The sequence below is a fragment of the Mirounga angustirostris genome, unplaced genomic scaffold, assembly GCF_029215605.1.
Source record: "Mirounga angustirostris isolate CCGP_5_RB_7025 unplaced genomic scaffold, mMirAng1.0.hap1 SCAF_5, whole genome shotgun sequence".
In the NCBI taxonomy this organism is placed as follows: domain Eukaryota; kingdom Metazoa; phylum Chordata; class Mammalia; order Carnivora; family Phocidae; genus Mirounga; species Mirounga angustirostris.
In genome coordinates this window covers 91,588,365-91,604,769 of record NW_026991713.1, presented here as the reverse complement: position 1 = coordinate 91,604,769, position 16,405 = coordinate 91,588,365, and the positions used below count along the sequence as shown (strand labels likewise).

Here is a 16,405-nt window from a genome sequence, read left to right as displayed (position 1 = left end):
GAACGATTTCAACCCCATTCTGCAGATGAGAAAATCGAGGCAGAGATAAGCAAGTAGCCTTAGATCTGGCAGCTAGGTGGAGTCAGGATTTGAGCTCAGTGGCCTGTCTCCAGACCCTGTGCCCTGTCAGAGTCCCTGATGTGTTTTCGTGGGGAAGAGGGTGATGGGATGGCTGTTAAGAGTTCTCTCGGATTACACACTCAGGGTAGTCTTGCTGATGGTTTCTCGGGGAATGAGGCAGAGTCCAAGAGAGAGGTATCTTAGAGCTTTTGTTTGACACTAGGAAGTCACATCATCTTTCTGGATCTGTTTTCTCTTCAGTGAAACAAGGAGGGTGGACTATGTGGCCTCTAAGACCGGCCCAACTCTAAGATAAATAACATCTTTAGCATTCCTGCGCTAAAATGCTGATCTCTTGGGGAAGAAGCAGGTCAGTTCCTTTTCCTAGACCCTTCAAGCTAGAAGCTGCAGGGTAGAGTGTCCAGGAGATACCTGGAAAGAACTGGAAACACAAGACGGGGGTTAGAGCCCTAGGAAACCTCGCCCTTTACTAAGAAACATAAAGAAACACACTTACCAGGTGCCTGCTGTGTGCCGTGTGTTGTGAACAGATTTATTTAATTCTCACAGTAAGCCTGTGAATGAGGTAGTGTCTCCATTTTAAAAATGAGGCTGAAGCTTAGTCATACCAAGGGACTTGCCCAAGATGGCCCAGCTAGTAAGGGATGCAGGCAGGATTCAAATCCCGTCTGTCTGACTCCAAAGCCCACGCTCGTTTCACAACCGGCGCCTCCTTTATTACCTGCTATCTCATATCGTTATCGCTGCAAGCCTGGGGGTGGGGGGTGGGGGGTGGGTAGTTATTATTACCCCATTTCGCTGAGCAGGAAAGTGAGACTCAGAGTGGTGAAGTGACTTGCCGGTGAGGGGTCCCGCTCGGAGGGGCCGGGAGGAGAGCCCGCAGCAGCGTGCACGTGGGCGCGGATGCCGCAGGCCGGGCCTCTCCCTGGCCCCTCGCTGCCGCGGCTCGCACCTTCCCAGGTCCCAGCCCCGCGCACCGCCCGCTGCGAACTACTCTTCCCGGCAGGACGCGGGCGCGCGCACGCGCACCGGGGCCTCCGCCATGGCGACTGTGCTGTCCAGGGCGCTCAAGCTCCCCGGTAAGGAGTCGCAGCCTCGCGACCACCCCGCCCCCGCGGGGCCTCGGGAGACTAGGAGGCGAGGCTCGGGGGCGAAGCGGGCGGGGGCCTGGCCCCAGCCCCAGCCCCAGCGTAGCTGCAGGCGCACGGAGGCGAGCCGGTGCAGCCCCCGCGGGCTGGGGTCCGTCGCCACCAGGGGGCGAGAGGGGCGCACGGCTGGTCGGGGGTCGCGGGCGCGGGGTGAGCCTGGGAGAATCCAGGGAGGGACCGCTGGAGGCACGCGGGGCTGGTGGCTGGGAGCGGCGGGCGCTGCAGCGGGGGTGACTGTCAGCCCAAGGGGAGGGCTGGTGAGGGGAGCATCCTTTCCCGAGGAGCCGCGGACCACGTACCGCAGGGTCCCGGGCTCCTTCTGTCTTGGGCTGGCGCTGGGGGCGAGGGGAGACAGGGGGGACAGGGGCGGCAGGAAGCGGGCCACGCTCTGGAGCAGCCTCCCCACTTAACAACACTGACGCAGCCGTGAGGTTGGTGGGACAGGTGTTTACCCCTTCTAGTTTACAGAAGAGGGAAATGAGAGTTATTTGGCTAATTGACTTGTCCAAGGTCGCACAAACAGTATTGGGAGAACTTGGACTACAGCGTCGGGGTCTTTTGATTCCACTTGGTCAGCCTCTGGCTGTGGAGGCTAAGCATTTAGGAGGGAAATGATTTGGCACCTGCAGTTTGCACATAAATTGTGGACTATTCTTTAAGGAGGCTCTGGTGGTGATGACAACTTCGGAGCTAATTCAGTACTTTGGGCAGCAGCTCCAAGCATTTTAGAAAAATTTTTCTCTTAAACTTCTAGAATGAGACGGTGCTGCTGCAAACTTGGTATTTTAATAAAAGTATATTCTGCCCAAAGAAATTTTAAACGTTAAGGCTTTAAAATTTTTATGGTTCTACCGAAATAAATTTTAAAACCTTAAGCTATAAACATTTGTATGGATGACACTGGGTTGGGTATGAATTTGCATTTCTGTCCCCAGACTTAATGACCTCAGAGTTGTTCCCTCCCCCCCTCCCCAACATAGGCTCATGAGAACATTGGAAGAAACATTGATAATATCTATCTTGGAATGTGTATATAACATTGAAATGAAGTGGGGGATGTGTCCCTTTACCTGCAGGATTAACTTTGAAGAGAGTACCTTTGTATATCCTTAGTGTAGTATGATATCCTCCCCAAGGGATAATGAGATGTCAGACATATTTAGCTTTATTTCTTTTCTCTTTTAGATTCCTTTTCTTCCCCACCCCATCCCACCCCAGCATAGATAATTGTTCTTCTCTAAGGATGGGAATGCAAGAAAATCGCTTTTGAAATTCTTGAGCTCTTTTGCATTCTCACATCCTAGGGCTGTGGCATTATTACTCCCTGCAGTATCCAGTTGCAGTAACTTGGTCAGCTGACAGGGTAGGAAAGGTACAGTCTGGTCCTTGGGCCTGTGTTTGGACAGCATCTTGGGCCTGAACAGATAGGTATGTTTGATACTTTTTAGGGCCCAGATACAATGGCGATGTGTTCTTTTCTGTGATACGGGGTTTTTTTGTTTGTTTGTTTGTGTTTATACTTTTGCTCGGTCTCCCTTTTGCCCTTTCTCCCCACTGTCCTAAATACAGTTTTTAGCTTTTATATTAGGTAGAAGTTGCTTTCTTATAGCTTTTTTTGGATACCCTGTAATTGGGACTGTGAGGCTGCTGTCCTGCGTAGGCTACTGTGTTATGTTACTTTAGTTAACATCCTCTCTTTTTTAAAAAAATTGAAGTCTAATTGATATATCCTATTAATTTTAGGTGTACAGTATAATGATTCGATATTTGTATGTATTGCAAAATGATCACCACCATGACATCCTCACTATTTCTATGTGTGAGTAAGCAGACTAGAATGGTGACTAAGAGCATGAGACAGCCTTGGGTTCAAGTCTAGTCTTTACCAGATGAGTTACTTAACCTCTTTAAGTGTTAGTTTCTTCACATGTAACGTACTGTTATTATGGAACATTCACTATATGCCCCACACTCTGCTATGTATTTACCTCATAGGGTTATTTGGCTCCGTAGAAGAAATGGATGTACTGAAGAGATTTGTTTACCTTTGACACATGTTAATTATTCAGTGTTAGCTCTTATTATCACCTTCATTAGCACTATGCCCATTTACAAATGTGATACCTGAAGGAAGGCCTGATGTAATCATGAGCTAATGACAGATGTCATCAACCTTGTGAAGAAAGATCAGTTTCTTGGAGTCTGTTCCACAGTCTCATACCCTTCCACTAAGCTCAAGACAGAAAGATGTTTGGCTCACATGCATATAGTGAGGTTAATTAGTAACAGAAGGACAATGTGACATTCATAAAGCAGCCTGTCGAACAACTTATCTTAAGTATATATATATATTTAGTACATTTTAAAGTTTGAAGGTCAAACACTGAAGGGAATATCAGAGCACAATGTTACTGTAATGATTTGTTTTATTATGTGTAATTTGGAATCATTATGTGCCCCTGGATAATCTAATCCATAAAGTGAATTATTTACCTTCAGTTGCAATATAGTTTATGGTATAGTCTATGTAAAGTATAGTATGTTTCATAGAATAGTATATATTATAGCATGTTTTCCTAAACATGTCTGGGGATGTTACAGTTGCATCTCTTTCCTGTTTTCTTCTGTACCATTGTGGGAATGCTATTTGACTGGCATCCTCAGTCTTCCTAAGAGGAAAAGTGAGCTGTGCAAAGCTCATTTATATTGATGTATTATGAAATCAGTATCCTCTCCTTTATTCTTTGAAAACCTAGCATTGATTAAAAATGTGGGTGGTGGCTGAAATCAGCAGAGAAAAGAGTGCTAAAATGCTCTGTGTTTTGAAGCGTGGATTTGATGTCCAGTTCCTTAGCATGATTATAACTTTAGGCAAGTTGGTGTGCTTTATACTTCACAATCCCTTGTCTTTCTGTGAATAGATAGCAAAAATATTTACTTAGGAGTTGTCTGATCAAAACTTGCAGTCTGTAATAATTAAGCGGAGGTTTGTCTCTGTAATGTCTGGAAAAATATACTATCTTTTTTTTTTTTTAAGATTTATTTATTTATTTGACAGAGAGAGACACAGCGAGAGAGGGAACACAAGCAGGGGGAGTGGGAGAGGGAGAAGCAGGCCTCTGGCTGAGCAGGGAGCCCGACGCGGGGCTTGATCCCAGGACTCTGGGACCATGACCTGAGCCGAAGGCAGTTGCTCAACAACTGAGCCACCCAGGCGCCCCTATACTATCTTTTAATAATACATGTTACTGCAGAGATGTAAGCCTGATTTTTGTTCCCATCCTTAGTGACTTTAATCTTTTTTCCTGGCTGCTCATATGATTCTTTTTTTGTCCTTGAAGTTCAGCACCTTTACTGCGATATATTTCTTTCTTTTTTTTTTTTTTAAGATTTTATTTATTTATTTGAGAGCGAGAATGAGAGAGAGAGAGAGCGAGCATGAGAGGGGGAGGGTCAGAGGGAGAAGCAGACTCCCCGCCGAGCAGGGAGCCCGATGCGGGACTCGATCCCAGGACTCCAGGATCATGACCTGAGCTGAAGGCAGTTGCTTAACCAACTGAGCCACCCAGGCGCCCTACTGCGATATATTTCAATACTGATTATTCTGTAGCAGTTTTTCTTGGGACTCCGTGTACCCTTTATTTTACAATTTTAGGTCTTGCTATATTAATGGGAGCTTTTTTGGTATATCTTTTAATTATTGTTTTTGGTTCCATATCCTTTTCTATTCTCTTCTTCAGTTCCGCATATATTGGATCACCTTTGCTCTCTCTGTCCATGCCTTTTTTAAAAGCTTTGATCTTTTTTTTTTTTAAGATTTTATTTATTTATTTGACAGAGAGAGACACAGCGAGAGAGGGAACACAAGCAGGGGCAGTGGGAGAGGGAGAGGGAGAATCAGGCTTCCCACAGAGCAGGGAGCCCGACGCGGGGCTTGATCCCAAGACCCTGGGATCATGACCTGAGCCGAAGGCAAATGCTTAACGACTGAGCCACCCAGGCACCCAAGAGCCTTGATCTTTTTCAGTGGGAGACAGATAGCACAGACTTCCTTCACAGCCAGACTGCCTGGATTTGAATCCTTGCACTACGGCTTGCTTGCTGTTTAACTCTGGGCCAGTTACTTGAACTTCCAAACCTTCTCTTGAAAATGGAGATCAGAGTGTGTCTACCTCCAAGAGTTGTTATGCAGATCTGTGGAGATAAGACAGTAAAAGGGGCCCCTGGGTGGTTCAGTCGGTTAAGGGTCTGCCTTTGGCTCGGGTGGCGTTCTCGGGGTCCTGGGATCGAGCCCCGCATCGGGCTCCCTGCTCAGCCAGAGGCCTGTTTCTCCCTCTCCCACTCCCCCTGCTTGTGTTCCCTCTCTCACTGTCTCTCCCTGTCAAATAATAAATAAATAAAAATCTTAAAAAAAAAACAAAACACAAAGATAAAAAAAAGGGTTTGGAAGAGTGCATACAGAGGAAGGGCTTGGAACTGCCAGCCGTTGTTGTTTCCATTTTATTTTGCTTGGTTTTTCACCAGCCTGCCATTTCTGTCTCTGATTCTTTTCAGCCACATCTGCTCTCTTTGCTCATCCTACTAAGGATATCTTTTCTAAAATTGTTTTATTATTTTCTTCCATTGTTTTTCTGAGCCCTGCTTGTTTTCTTCTCATCTTCACTACTGAGTTGTCATTTCTTCTTAGAAATATTCTATTTTGGGGGCACCTGGGTGGCTCAGTCATTGGGCGTCTGCCTTCGGCTCAGGTCATGATCTCCAGGTCCTGGGATTGAGCCCCGCATCAAGCTCCCTGCTCAGCGGGGAGTCTGCTTATCCCTCTCCCTCTGCCTCTCCCCACTGCTCCTACTCTCTCTCTCTCTGTATCTCTCTGTCTCAAATGAATAAATTAAAAAAAAAAAAAGAAATATTCTATTTTTTTCTGTGATCCCTTATTTCAGAGAAGACTGTTTTCTTTAATTTTTTGGATTCCATAGCAAAGCGTCTGTTCATTATTTCTTCCATGTCGTGACATCGCTTGCCCAGCATCAGTTCCTTGGCAGATTTTGTCTGCTTTGTTTTGTTGTAACTTCTTCCTTAAATATCTGCAGAACTTTGTAGTGTCTTATAGAACGAGTACTAATGATGTCTTCTTTCTGATTATAAATCATATTTAACTGTCAGTTGTTTTACAGCTAGCTCTTGGCTGACATGCAGGCAGAGGCTGGGGCAGGGGAGTGAGTGAGGGCAGTGAGAAGCTAGAATTTAATCTAATGGGACCCAGCCTGTTAAACAAAAAAAAGAAGTAGAGAAAAATCTCCCTTTTCAGGACTAATTGCTCCACAGCTGCTTTTCTTACTTGTCATGCTGATAGCCTGCTTCTTGTAAAGCCTTTCTCATTTCATCTTATCTCCCCTTTGTCTCTGTGGTGTTGAGGGAGACTCACCCGATGCCTCTGGGATGCCAGACTTGGTCTTTCTAAGCAAGAGATAAGTGGTTTGGCTGTATATCCATGGAACAAGGGAGGTGGTATAATTTATTGGTTAGGACTGTGGACTGTAATCAAATTGCCCAATTTTGAATCCTGGCTTTTTCTTCCTAGTTCTGTGATCTTATGCAACTCATCTACCTGTATTTTCATTTGCCTCTTGATACAGTGGGGATAATAATAATAATACCTGCCTTCCAGGATTGTCGTGAGGCTTAAATGAATTAACATCTAAGTGCTTAGCCCGGTGCCCAGAATAGTAGGTACTGAATACTTTCCCCTTACCATCATTGCTGTCATCGTTGTTGTTGTCATTATTAACTCTGAGTACTGTGCTCATTGTTGGAGACCTGAGACCATGTGCCCACTCTTACTGTGCTTCTTCAGTTGGATACAAGTTTTGCTGCATTTGGCAATAATTTTTCGTAAATTGTAGTTTGGGAATGTAGCTCTTTTTTTTTTTTTTTTCCTATTTTTATTACCTTCCCTCCCCAGTTTTTAGGAAGGATACTGACAGAAATGCTTTCCTTTGCCATCATCAACTGGAAGCATATAATCTTTTATTTTTTTAAAGATTTTATTTATTTGAGAGAGACAACTGAGAGCATGAGTGGGGGGAGAGGGGCAGAGGGAGAGGGAGAAGCAGGCTGCCCACTGAGCAGGGAGCCCGATACAGGGCTCTATCCCAGGACCCTGGGATTGTGACCTGAGCCAAAGGCAGACGCTTAACTGACTGAACCACCCAGGCATCCCTGTTTTTTTTTTTTTTTTAAAGATTTATTTATTTTAGAGAGTAAGGGGGAAGGGACAGAGGGAGAGGGAGAGAATTTCAAGCAGATTGCCTGCTGAGCACGGAGCCCAATGTGGGGCTGGATCACAAGACCCTGAGATCATGACCTGAGCCCAAATCAAGAGTTGGATGCTTAGCTGACTGAGCCACCCAGGCGCCCCTGCAAATTATTGTTAGTAAAGATTTTACTAAAAATTAGATTTAGTAAAGATTTTACTAGTTTCTGTAACATATGCAGCCAAGTTCTCTGCCTGTGATGGTGTGTGATATCATAAAAATGCATTTCCTTTAAACTGTTTCGTAGCCAGTATTTTAACCGATTGAGCCACCCAGGTATCCCTGTTGGCCAGTATTTTAGTAATGATTATACTTTGTTTTAGACTGGTATGTTTGTTGCAAGGTGACAGCTGACTAGCAAGATTGAATTTAAGTATCAGTGCTAAATATTTCACTTGATGCTAAAAATCCAATTGTACTATTATATAAGATGGCTTGACTGTATGTAGAAGATACTTGGGAGTTTGAGTTGAATCAGTTGTGTGATGTGACTGCGAAGAAAACTGGCAAGATTTTAGGTTACAGTAATTGAATTGTAGTGTACCCTCTGGACTAGGGAGGGCACAGTTCTGCCCTTTGCTGCCCTGGTCAGACTGCACCCTGGGGATTGTATCCAGTTCCGAGAACCATACTTAAGAAGCACTGACATATCACATTGTGTCCAGAGAAGAGTGAACAGGATGTTATGGATATGTGAAGCAGTGTTTCCTCAAGTAATGAGTTGAAAGAGGTGGAGACATTTAACCTGGAGAAGAAAAGATTGGGTGGGCAGTTGGGAGAAATAGTGCCAACAATAATAATAGAAGCTGAAATTTGTTTGTTTATTTAATTTATTTATTTAATTTGAGAGAGAGAGCATGAGCAGGGGGTTGGGAGGGGCAGAAGGAGAGGGAGAGAGAGAATCCCAAGCAGGCTCCATGCCCAGCACAGAGCTGGACACGGGCCTGGATCTGAGGACCTTGAGATCATGACGGGAGCTGAAATCAGGAGTCAGTCACTCAACTGACTGAGCCACCCAAGTGCTCCTAGAAGCTGACGTTTATCGAGTGCCACTGTAAGTCAGACACTAAAGAGCATGCATATGTTATCTTATTTAATCCTCAAAAACAATCATATGAGGTAGGAAAAATAATTACCCATTTCAGAAATGGGAAGAATAAGGCTTAGTAAAGCTAAGAAATTTAATTGAGGTCACATGGCTAATAAGAGATGGAGCCAAGATTTGACTCTCTTTGTCTGTTTGTAAAGACTTAAACTCTTAAATACCATAGCATATGTTTCTTATGGTTGGTATTTTCAAGTTTTGAAGGATTTGCATGTGGGAGAGGGGCCCCAGAAATTAGAACCAGGACAGATAATTGGCAAATGCCCAGAAATAGATTCTTGAATCAGTGTATAGAGCTGCTTTCTGGGTTGGAGAGCTGTGAATTCCCTCGTGCTAAGTGACTGTTTGGTGGGTGTTTGATTAGGTGATCTTCAAAGTCTCCTCCTACCCTGAGATGTGAGGCTGCCATCTCTGTTTTCTTCTTTGTCAGATATATTCCTTTTTTTTTAATTAAAAAAATTTAAAATTGTGGTAAAATACACGTAAAATTTACCATCTTAATTATTTTTAAATGCACAGTTTAGTATTGTTAAGTGTATTCACATTGTTTTGCAACCAATCTCCAGAACTTTTTCATCTTGCAAAGCTGAAACTCTAAAAGGTATCCCCCCCGCTTTTTGATTACTTTGCATTACGCCACTTTGTTTTTGTGAAAGACCTACCTGTTTTCGCTAACCTAGAGAAATCCAAAGAGGATTCCTGCTTTTATGAAAAAAAGGTAAAAAGTGAAAATAGCATTCAGCGTTTGTTCTGCAGCAAGTCATTATAGAGGCAGCCCTCAGCCCCCCAACCTCAGCAGTGAGAGCCCCCCCACCCCCAGTTCCTTCCCCGGGAGCCAAACTCAGCATCTCAGCCTCAAGCCGCCAGAGCCTTGAACTGTGTCTGGGAGCATCTGTGCTTTATCTCCGTTTATTTTGTGCGTCTTTTAGCAAGATGTATCCTGAAGTATCGGAAACGCCTAGGAGAGGTTATTGCTTGGGTCTGGGAAACCTCAAAAAATTTTCCATGTAAATTCATGGTTATTGCTTATTTGCTTTATGCTATTTTAGCTTACAAGGAGTTTGATAGGAACCTTCTACCTTGGGATAGTGAGGGAAACCTGTACCCATTAAATAATAGCAACTCCCCATTTACCTTTATTCCCAGGCCCCAGAAACCACATTCTACTTTGTTTCTGTGAATTTGACTGCTCTGGATAGATGCCTCATATAAGAATCATGCAGTATTTGTCCTTTTGTGATTGGCTTATTTCACTTAGCCTAATATCTTGTGGCATGTGTTAGAATTTCTTTACTTTTTAAGGCTGGATAATATTCCACTGGATGTATATACCACATTTTTAATCCCATCAGGTATATCCTTTTAGTCTGAAAAAAAACTTCAAAAAGTTTTAGAATTAATATTATTACAGCAGCCTATGGTTGTGTTTGCAAATTATTTTAACTAAATTTATATGGGACAGTTGGGGAACGGTGTATCCTAATTAGTAAAATAATTTGGTTCGTAGAGTAGATGTGTAAATTGTAGGAAATTAGCTTGAACCTGTACTGACTTTATGGCATATCCTGGAAATACTATTTTGAATTAAATTCCTAATAATTGATCTATTTTCTTATAATTTGTGCCTTTAAAAATCAAATCCATGTTGGATAAAATGAATAGCTTTGAAAGTGAGAATACATAGAAGTTTCTAGTTTGCTCAGTATCGTCTGTGGGTTTTTTTTTTTGTAAAATATTTAATGTTATAAAATATTTCTGTGTAATGTTTATTTTTAATCAACTATTTATTGACTTTCTATGTATGAAGCACCAAGCTTTACACTAATGATTTTACATCCCATATTAGTTTCCATATAGCATTTTATTGTTTCACTTTATGTCTTGAGTAAACAAGACATAATATATGAAATGACATCACTAAGATAACAGTGACCAGAGGCAGAGATTTACATCAAGAATTCTTCTTTCTTCCTTTTTAATTAGCTGGGTGGTATTTTCTTTTTTATGTCTCTTCTTAATAAAAGATTTAACAATATAGTTTGGTATTATAGTTTAGTATATATAGTTTATATTAGTACAGCTTACCATGTAATTTCCAAAACCAGAAATTTTTTCTTGGTTTTTGCTTGGTTATAGCATGAGCAAAAGGCATAAAATCATTCAGTCCTTGGCAGCGGGGGCCAAGGAATGGCTTGGGAGGAGGTGTGCTTAAACTCTCCTATAATTTTCACCTCTCAGCCACCCCAAATAAATGTAGTATCTAAGTAAAAACAGGGTACTTGTTGTGTAAGCCAGCTTTGAGACAGGTCCTTTACCTCTGCATTTCTGCTTGATCCCTCCCCTCCTAGAATACTTGCTCAGAATAGCATTTTTAAAGGTAAACACTGTTTACTGAAACGTGCTGACAGGGCATCAGAATCATAGGAAGCTCAGAAGTGAGTTTTTAGTAAGATGTCTCCAGGTGACATTTAGTGTTCAACTTTCCAAGTTGTTTCCATGGAGACAATTGGGAAGCCACAAATATCTGACTGTGAGAAGCAGTGTACAGAGAACAATTATTCTAAAGTTTAGGCAAGTTCCAGGGAAGATTGGAACATCACAGATCTAAGAAAATCAAAGGAAATATGCACATTAGGCATATGGAAAGTTGATATAAGAGCCATGTCTTTTTCATTAGTGAGATTCACACAAATTAAGAGAGTTTTGTTTGTTTGTTTGTTTCCAAACTAAAAAGGTATCTAAGGGATGCCTGGGTGGCTCAGTCGGTTAAGTGTCTGCCTTCAGCTCAGGTCGTAATCCCGGCGTCCTGGGATGGAGTCCCCTATTGGGCTCCCTGCTCAGCAGGGAGCCTGCGTCTCCCTCTCCCTCTGCCATTCTCCCCTGCTTGTGTGCTCTTTCTCTCAAATAAATAAATACAATCTTAAAAAAAAAAAAAAAGATTAAAAAAAAAAGGTATTTGAAATTTACCACTTTCTCTGTTTCCTTTCCAATTTTCTTAAGCTCATGAAAGCAGTAATTCTAGAACACTGATTTTCATTCTCCTCCCATTCTTTTCCTTACAGATAACCATCAAGAGCTAACCTTGTAAACTTAATTTGTTTTGTTTTCTGTGTGTTCTTTTAGGTGTTCACAGTTGCCATGTAGTTGGTAAAGGTTTCTCCTTCCTAGTTCGCCCTGACGCTCTGTCTTTCTGTGTTTCAGGGAAGAAGAGCCCAGACCTAGGGGAGTATGACCCCCTCACACAGGCCGATAGTGACGAGAGTGAGGATGATCTTGTGCTCAACTTGCAGCAGAAGAATGGAGGGGTCAAAAACGGGAAGAGCCCTCTGGGAGAAGTGCCAGAGCCTGACTCCGATGCTGAGGCTGTGGGGGCTGCAAAGCCAAATCTTTCGGAGGTCGCCACAGAGGGCTACCCCTCAGACCCTCTTGGGGGCCTGGAGCAGAAGGCAACCTCTTCCATCATGTCTTACGTGCGCACCTCTGTCTTTCTGCTAACTTTGGTCATCTCCATGATCCTGGTGCTCGTGTGTGCTTTCCTGATCCCCTGTCCCCCCAGAGATCTGCACAGCACTTGGAGTCGCCACCTGGGCCCGCAGGGAGGTGAGCTGTAGGATTCCTCACCCTACTTATGTAAATTTCGTGTTTACCTGTAATTCTGTAAAACCTCTGATTACGTTGAAAATTCCCTCTAGGTCTTTCAAATAAATGTGTGTCATAGAGTATCTCTCTCCCTGTGTGTGGAGGTGGTTAGGAGGTTAAGATTGGAAATAAAACAGATAGATTGATACAGCTCCAGAAACTTGGGAAGATCACTGCTCTGTTGTGTTTCTATTGGCATTGGTCTTAATTAGTTGCAGAGAGGACAGAGGATTGGTTTGCTGGGTCTCTGCAGTGCAGCAAACACCATATTAGGGGAGAGCAAAGCTGTAGGAAGGGCTGTTTACTGAGAAGAGTAAGGCTCAAGGCCTGGCCAGACCAGAGGCCAGGGCTTTTGTAGGACCCTCAGGCATTTGTTAATTATAGGAGCCTGACTCAGTTTGAATTTTAAAATAATTTCAAGTAAAATGGACTTGCTTTCTTGCAGTAAGTTTTCTTTCTTGCTCCTAATGGTTGGGGTGGTGCCACCCAAGTAAGTCTAGCTATTGTGTCTCATTCTGGAGCAGATTTCTTTAAAACAGCTTGCTCTGGGTCAGGAATAAGGATTACATCTCAGCTGTCAGTGCTGAGCGGTCTTGTGTTTTGTAAAGTTCACTGGGGTGAGAGGGGTTCAGAACGTACCACCCCAAAATATGTCACTTTGGCATATTGTTTGAGTTGAAGGCACGTGAACAACAGCAGATGCAAGAAGGGCACTCTGACCTTGACCTTTAAATTCTTCCTGGAAGCAGGAGATGAAACTCCCATGTGCAAGATGCCCTCCCTGTACCAGGAGGAAGAAACATTCTCATCAACAGAGACGGGGAGTTGAGGCCGAGGGAAATCTGTGCAAACAGACCTTGTAAAATAACTTACCTTCCTATAGTCTCCTCATCCATGTTGGTTCCCTTTCCAGGGCTACCCCTCTTTGTTCAATGAGTACAGAAGCCCTGAGGCCTCGCCACCTCTGCTCCAGGTCTTTATGTTCAGTGGGGGCTCCCATGGACATGGAGAATCTCATTAAATAGACTTGAATGCCTCCCTCTTGTTAATCTGTCTTATTAATCAGTTATCTCATTTTCTGTCTTGTTACTCAGTACTAGCTGGAAACCCTAAGAGGGTAGAGGAGAAATTTTCCCTCCTCTACAATACTCCCAGACCCCTACATCATTTTGATCTGGAAATATTTTACCTCTGACACATCACTGATCCTAGTTGATTTAGCTTCGGATGAGTTCTATGTTCTCACTGTTACTGTCTCTCAAGGCAAAACTGAATAGATGTGACTTACAGTATGTTCCCACTACATAGGAGATCTCTCCCTCCCTTCCTTCCTTTTTTGATGGTTTTTTTTTTTTTTAAGATTTTATTTATTTATTTATTTGAGAGAGAGAGAGAGCATGAGTGGGGAGGAGAGGGAGAAGCAGGCTCCTGCTGAGCAGGGAGCCTGACGTGGGGCTCAACGTGGGGATTGATCCCAGGACCCTGGGATCATGACCTGAGCTGAAGGCAGATGCTTAACTGACTGAACCACCCAGGCCCCTTTTTTGATGGTTCTAAGTGAGCTCTTACAATATTTATATACGGTGTAAGGACTAGGAACAGATTGTTGGTGTATCCACCACTCAGTTTAAGAAATAGGACATTGGGGTGCCTGGGTGGTTCAGTTTGTTAAGCACCAGGCTCTTGATTTCAGCTCAGGTCATGATCTCAGGGTCCTGAGATTGAGCCCTGTGTTGGGCTCCATGCTTAGCAGGGAGTTGGCTTGAGGATTCTCCCTCTCTCTCTGCCCCTCCCCCCACCACTCCTGCTCTCTCTCCCCCTCTCTCTCTCTAAAATAAATAAATCTTAAAAAAAAAAAGAAATAGGACATTATAAAGACCTTTGAAACCTCACCAAAGCCATCTCTTCCTGCCAAAGAGTTCTAGTGTCCTGAGTTTTGTGTCATTATTTCTTTACTTTTTGTTAAAGTTTTACCGCATGATAAAATAATTTTGCCTATTTTGAATTTTATGTAAATGTAATTAAGCAGTCTTCTGTGACTTGCTTTTTGTTTAGCATGTTTATAAAAGCATTTTTTGAGATTCACCAATATTGATGCCCTGTAACTAGAGTTTATTCATTTTTACCACTGTCTCATTTCCCATGGTATGAATATCCCATGATTTATTGATTCATTTTACTGTTGATGAACATTTTGGTGGCCTCTATTTTTTTTTTTAAATAAATAATGCTGTTAGGAAGATTCTTGTGCATGTTTCCTGATGCGATGTGTAAGAATTTCTCTCAGGCATTAACTTTTGACTGATATTGCTAGGTCATAGGGTGTGTGCATGTTCAATCCTAGTAGTTTATGTTAAATTATCTTCCATAGTGGTTATGCCAATTTACACTTCCACCAGCCACATGTTGAGTTCTCTCCATATTTGGCAGGCATCCTCTGACTCTACATTGTTGAGGGGCAGGACAGCACTATCTGCTTGTCGCTTCCTGGGCTGGAAGTCCAGGCTCCCTGCTAGGCCTCTGCTGACACCACTAGCGGGGGTGGGGGCCTGCCTCATTTAATGCCGGGTGGGGTAGAACTGTTGGCTTCCCTTGTGTGTGGAGGACCCTAGGTGGGGAGGAAAGTCCCGGCTCCCCACCTGGCCTTCTCTGACATGACCTTGGTTGGGGGGTGGAGGGGGACCTTATGATTGGGCAAAGGTGGAAATCTAGGCTCCCATTTAGCCTTTGTTGTGGGGCTGGGTCTGGGGCCACAGTTCTTTATGTGTGGTGTTTGGTTGGAATAGAGCAGTTACCATCTAAAACTTTTTCTGTCTTGCTCTGCTGTTCCTTTCTTGGACCTTTGGCTAAGGGAGCCAGCTGTTCCTGGGCCTTTTTTGTCTGTACCTGTTGGTATTTCCGGGTTGCCAGCTTCTGTAGCACCTTGTCTGGGACATATGAGGCCAAAAGAAAACTCAGGGGAGTCATCACCTCGTTATTGCTTGGGCTTCTCAGTCCCTAGCAAGCCTACCTTCTCCCCACCTTCCGGAGTCTTCCTACATTTGTTTTCTCTGTAATGGGCAGGCAGTTGAGCTATACTTGGAGGGATCAGCAGAACTGTGTACTCTGTCTTATCTAGGAACCAGGAGTCTGCCTGGGGTTTATGAAGGTGCTGGCAGTGCTATGTGTCTGTTCCCTTTCTAACATGGAACAGAGAACCGGTTTGTGGTGGCTTAACTCAGGACTTTTTCTGTTTTTGATGTGTTTATCAGGTGCGGACCTATCTCCATTGGAATTGGCTGATGTGAATGGAGACGGCCTGCGTGATGTACTTCTCTCCTTTGTAACCTCAAGGAATGGGAGTGCAATTGGTAAGACACAGGCATGTCTTTTAGAGGCTGCTACTGGACAGGCTCACTGATGTGGAGGGGCTGTGAGCTAAGAGAAAAACATCAGGGTTGTCTCCTGAAGGGCACTGTAGAAAAGGGTCTGGAGTGAATAGAAAGTCATCGTGGGGCTATTGTACATGACAAACCTTATCAGAAAGCTCCTGCATGTAAGTAAAGCTCATTTAAAGAAATTGTGGAGATCCATAGCTGGAAGGAACTTTTAGTAGTTACCCAGTCCCGTGAAGAAAGGGAGATCCAGAGAAGAAGTGACTTGTCCACACACTTGCAATGAACAGCATTAGTTCTTAAGGTTCTTGTGTTTTCTCCCAGACAATTTTCCATTGCTTCTTAGATTATGGTAAATGTTGACACAATCCTACCTTCCCACCCAGCAGAAAGCTTCCTGTTCATGTTCTAAAATATTTTACCCACATTACCTTGGCCGGGTGCTTTCTTTTTACTGCTTCTGTTTACCCCCCTCTCTCTACTCTCCATCCTGCTGTCTGCTTTGGAAGGCTGACCAGTATGCGTTTGTATGTTAACAGGCTCCCTCGCCTGCCAATCTCCAGTTAGGTTTGGCCAATAGGGAGCACAGGCAAGAAATTGGAGGAGGAGAAGAGAGTGAGGAGAGGGTATTTGTTCTCTTGGCTCCCTCCCTGCCAGGGTGACCTCAGGCCACCTACATCCTTGATCATAGGTCACATCCTCTCTTAAGGTGGTATTCTTATAGGACTTTCTTTTTCTGGATTC

General features: G+C 43.6%; 1 protein-coding gene across 2 annotated transcripts in view; it reads left to right on the top strand.

Annotated features, from left to right (window-relative positions):
• Window positions 1-994: 994 nt before the first annotated feature.
• Window positions 995-16,405, top strand: part of FAM234B (family with sequence similarity 234 member B) — a 34,695-nt gene continuing 19,284 nt past the window's right edge. For both annotated transcript variants that reach the window (XM_064591541.1, XM_045873829.2), the window contains exons 1-3: window positions 995-1,160; window positions 11,850-12,248; window positions 15,539-15,637. In XM_064591541.1, coding sequence (XP_064447611.1) covers window positions 1,124-1,160; window positions 11,850-12,248; window positions 15,539-15,637 — 535 coding nt within the window. In that variant the 5' untranslated portion in view covers window positions 995-1,123. The remainder of the gene's footprint in view (window positions 1,161-11,849; window positions 12,249-15,538; window positions 15,638-16,405) is intronic.